This window comes from Trachurus japonicus, chromosome 7 (assembly GCF_045865225.1).
Source record: "Trachurus japonicus isolate A0001 chromosome 7, Traja_1.0".
NCBI classification, from domain to species: Eukaryota; Metazoa; Chordata; class Actinopteri; order Carangiformes; family Carangidae; genus Trachurus; species Trachurus japonicus.
In genome coordinates, this window is record NC_140913.1 from 35,170,020 (window position 1) to 35,174,988 (window position 4,969).

Genomic DNA, 4,969 nt, shown 5'->3' on the forward strand with positions numbered 1-4,969 from the left:
ACTTTCCGTGTGTGTGTGTGTGTGTGTGTGTGTGTGTGTGTGTGTGTGTGTGTGTGTGTGTGTGTGTGTGTGTGTAGCTTATTTAAAACCATCAAACTCTTTTCAGTTTCACAACAGCAGGATGTCTGCTCAGAATAGAGATGATGGGGAGGAAACATTTATTAAATACAGTAGACATTTGGTTCATTGTAAATAATGGCATGATAAAATGATAATCAATATGATACCATCAGCTGTTTATAAAATCTTTGGCTCATAATGGATCATTACTTCATCGTGAAATTGAGTGGAAGGTGATGCAGGAAATGGAAGGAAAGCCAGACAATTATCTTATTAGTTCACTTTATTTTCAGCTTGATAAAAACCTGATCATGTTAAATCTCTGATCTAAAATCACCAGACACTGAACAATCATTGACAACGACATCATATAACACATTGATTATGTTTTCTTAATTTTCTCACATCAATAACACACATAAGAGATAAAATGCTGTTTAAAAGCTTTGCTCATGTGCCCACCCATTAATATGTATCTATGTGTGTACTCTAACTATGGTACTTTGTATTAGTACATGGGAAGAAGAAAGAAGAAAAAACAAAGTATCATGTTATCATATTATTTAAACTTTATTTAACCTTTATTTTACCAGGCAAATTGCTTGAGATAAAAAAAATCTCTTTTACAAGCAAGCTTAGTCATCCCTGGCACGTAGAAACTTGATCAAACACCAGTTACATCTGACTATTGGAAACTAACAAGGCTCTATGATCACTAGCTAAAAGCATGAGAGGCTTCTCTCTGTATCATGATTGTCTTAATACACATGTTCTGACATGTTTTCATCTGATCTGAAGATCTGATGGCTTGCATTAGACCGGCAGTAATCTATGTTCTTATCCATCAAACTCTTACTCAGTGATTTCTCTGATCCTGTCAGTCTCCTGTGGTTGAGCTGGCAGAACGGCCTTCAGTCCTCTCTCTATCTTCAGCAGCCTGGCCTCGGTCTTCTCACCAAATTCTTTCTTGTTCTTCTTGACCAGCTCCAGAATTCCCTTCTGAGCTTCCTTACATGACTCGTGCATCTCCTTACGTTTGTCTTCCAACTCTTCGTCATCTTTATCTATGGCCATGAGCTCACCCAGGCTGTTCACACTGTCCATCAGGTAGTTGTTGGACACTTCAATGTAGGTCCCTGAGAGCATGTTGACCAAATGGGCAAGGCTGGAGGCTTTGAATGCAAGTTCGTACAGGTCGCCTATTAAGGAGAGCTTATCAGTAGGGGAAAGTTTCTTGTCTGTAAGTTTAGTTGTCTCAACAAACGTATTTAGTTTTCCACTGAGACTAACGTTGACAATGTTGGAGATCATCTGGAAGAACTTCACCATGTTCGTCCACTGTGTTTTGACTTTGGTTATGGCCTTAAGACCTTTTCCCAGCATTTTGATGGTCGTTTCAAAGTTGATCTTTTGGAGGTTGCACTTGCTCATTTCAATCAGAATATCAGTCAGCTCCTTCTCACTGTTCTTCATGTCTTCCATGTTCTTCTCATGAGCCTGTCGTGCATAATTGAGCTGTTCTTCGCGTTGTTCAATGCGCAAACGGGCGTTGTCACATGCTCTCTCGCTGGCAGACTTTCCTGACCTGAACCACCTAAAAGTAAAAAATGATACGATTCCTTCCTCAGCATCCATGGCGAGCATCTCCTTCCTAGAGGGAAGTGAATCCATGGCTTTTGTGTATTCTGCTTGTGCTTTTCCCACTTCCTCTGACTTTTCCTTCATCATTTCGTTGAACCGTTCTTTCATCTGTTCAGCTTGTTTCTTCTTTAATTCAGATGCCTCCAGTTCTTTCTCAACCCTCTCTTTCTCAGCTCCATACAAGCCTTTAGCTCCGGTAGCAGCCTCCAACAGCTCCGCTATTAAGTTGATGACCTCCATAAACTTCTTCTCAGTACTCTTAGCTAGGTTCTCACAGCTACCCGTGATGTTGCCAATGCTTTCCAGTTGAAGTGGCAGGAGTGTTTCAACAATTTTTTCACTGTCACTGAAGAGATATTTTACAGCTGCCTTTATGTAATCAGGAACTGTGGATGTGTGAAGACGGATCTGATCCATGTTCTTGTGAGCCTCATTGAATGCATCCCAGCCAGTGTTGCAGACCTGCATAAGACTGGCACTGAAGGAGTCTGGGTACTTTATGTGCTTGAAGCCTTCTCTTGGGGGGCTGTTCCTGATGGGGAAGTCATGCTGAGATAGCGAGATGAAGATCAGCTCTCCCATGAGGGCGATGGAGAGAGGAGCAGGAGTTAGATATTTCCCCCAGTTTCCATGGGACTTCATCACCATCTCAGTGTCTTCCCGCACCTCATCTACAGTGGTGAGGCTTTGAGTGGTCAGAGCAACTTGTGAGGCCATGTTACAAACTGTTGGAAACAAAGAGAAGCAGGGTGTCATGCAGAGAAGAGCTCAAACCACTGGTTTCACACTGTTTCTCGTGCATTTTAGATATTACAATCATCACATGAAGACTGTATCTACAAACGTATTATGTTAACCCATAAGAACCCAGACCCATTTATCCTTGAAGGAAAATTAAGTGGGGTGAAACACAGACCAAGTTGAATGCATGGAACACATTTTTGAAGTTTTTTTTGAAATAGCGCCACCTATTGTCAGAGATCTGGAATGTTGCATATATGTCACATCGGGCGTTTTTGGTAACTTAAATTGTCACTTGAAAGTAAATGGGCTTGACATTTTCTTTTGCTCTGTAACACAAATTTGACCTTTTATTTGCATTTCCATAACATATATCAAAATTACAAATTTGCTGGTTACTATTAACACCTTTTTAAGACAAGTTTCACCACAAAAAAGGGCAAACACTATAGAAATGCGAATATTGCCTCATATTGAAGGCTTTAACCAGTTACTGAAGCCTTAAAAGCTGTGCAACCACAATTTTCTTTCCAACTACAAATACCTTGGCATCTGGATGGACAGGTGTCTTAATTTTAAGCACCATATCACCACCCTCATTGCTAAACTAAGAACAATACTTGGCTTTCTATACAGAAATAAGCACCGTTTCCCTACTCACCACAGGAAAAAAATTGGAGACACTATTTTTTCTCTGTTTTAGACTATGAAGATGCCATCTATGTAAGAGCTGCAAGTTCCATTTTGATTCCCCTGGATGCTGTTTACCACTCAGCCTTACATTTCATTTCCAATGATTCATATAATACTCATCACGGCACTCTTTATCAAAATGTCGGGTGGTCATTTCTGACAGTACGGGGCACACAGCATTGGTTTTTATCCATTTTTAAAGCCCTGTCACAGTTATTGTCTCCTTATTTATCATCTCTGTTAACTATGAAATCACAAAACATTGGTACCCACTCACAGAACTGATAGTTGGGTCATATTCCATTCGTCAGAACTGAGCTGGGTAAAACGTCCATCTCTCACAATGCACCACATGGGACCCTCTCTCCCATCAGTACAGCAGTCCAGAACCCTTGTCTCAAACCTGGTTCATGACTGTTTGACTGAGTTAACTTTTCTTATTTGTTTCCTAATATTTTCTTATGTAAATTCTCATTCTTCTTTGCTGTATTTGTTGTTCTGTATACAACATCTATTGCACGTCTGATGGTCGTCAGTACATCCTGAACACTGTATCCTATTTTGTTACAAAAAATACAGCAAAAAAGCATAATTACATTAATATGGGACCTGCTTGGGATACTAAAATCTTGTTCATTTACTGAGAAGAGTGTCTCTGCTAAATCTGTGATTCAATTTCCGGACTGATATACCATTTTATTAAATATTGATTGAATTTGACATTATTTTTATGTTAACAATTTTAAATTATGTTTTAAATTGAACAACATAGAGTATATTAATTCAAAATACCTGAATCACCTAATTTAATTGAGCAGTTCTTTGCCATTTTTCTCATTGTGACATAGGCGTCACATGGTATTTTTCCTGACTTTTTTAAGGCTAAGGCCCGATGTGACGTATATGTCACAGCAATATTTTCTTAAGTTGTTTTATATGAGTTTCTTCAAAAAATGAGGTCAGAACAGGTCAAATACAACAAGGGACATGTTATAAAAGGATTTGCATTGTTAAATGGGTGGTGGCTTATTTTATTGACACAAAGCAAGCTTTTTAAAAGTAGCTGCCTCTGTGAAATGTGCCAACTCTGCTGGCCACCATCTTGGAAATGTTGTCATGGATAGAGAGATTCACAGAGAGTCATGTGACTGCACCAGGATGTTGAGTAGATGTCACTTAGGGACTTCATGAGTTAAAAGTTCAACATAAATATGTGTAAGGGGCTTTCCAGGACACTTGAAGGCGGTGTGACACCCGTGTCACCGTGGGTCCTTATGGGTTAATATTCATTTTGTAGCTCACATAGAACACTTCAATTTTTTTTAGAATAATTTCTTAGTTTGAGAATGAATAATAATGAAGTCTTTAACAATAATCACAATCAGGGTTCATCAAACCCATTGACTGCTACCATAGTAACCCACTAGTCTTCCTGGGATCCACAAGGAACAATAAAAAATATACAAGGAATCACATCATCTTCAATATGTCATACATTATCAAATACAATTAATTATTATATACCTGATGTTAAAAAGTTAAAACAAAAATTTAAAAATTCCCATAAATCTAAAAATGTATTTTCTCCAAGAACAAAACTCATATACAGCCAAGTCAATATTAATACTCTAAAATTAGATTTAAGTTTCTTTTTAAATTCCTGTTTAACAGTGAGGCAGATTATTCCACAGAGTTAATGCTCTATAGCTAAGGCATTCGTTCTTGGGTGAGGCTCTTCCAGTTGACCGTTCCTGGACCATCTATAGTCTTGCACAGTATTTCCCAAAACAATTTGAATTAAAGCCACAAGTGGAGCAAACTTCTAAACAGCCGT

At 38.6% G+C, this 4,969-nt stretch overlaps 1 protein-coding gene across 1 annotated transcript; it reads right to left on the bottom strand.

The window, feature by feature from the left end:
* Positions 1-722: 722 nt before the first annotated feature.
* Positions 723-2,421, bottom strand: LOC146985237 (uncharacterized). The gene has a single exon (XM_085783189.1). The coding sequence runs from the start codon at positions 2,416-2,418 to the stop codon at positions 913-915; it is 1,506 nt and encodes a 501-aa protein (XP_085639315.1). The 5' UTR covers positions 2,419-2,421; the 3' UTR covers positions 723-912.
* Between the last annotated feature and the right edge of the window lie 2,548 nt (positions 2,422-4,969).

What these genes read in the sequence shown, in the direction of transcription:
- LOC146985237 (XM_085783189.1), bottom strand. Translation starts at nt 2,418, where the DNA reads ATGGCCTCACAAGTTGCTCTGACCACTCAAAGCCTCACCACTGTAGAT.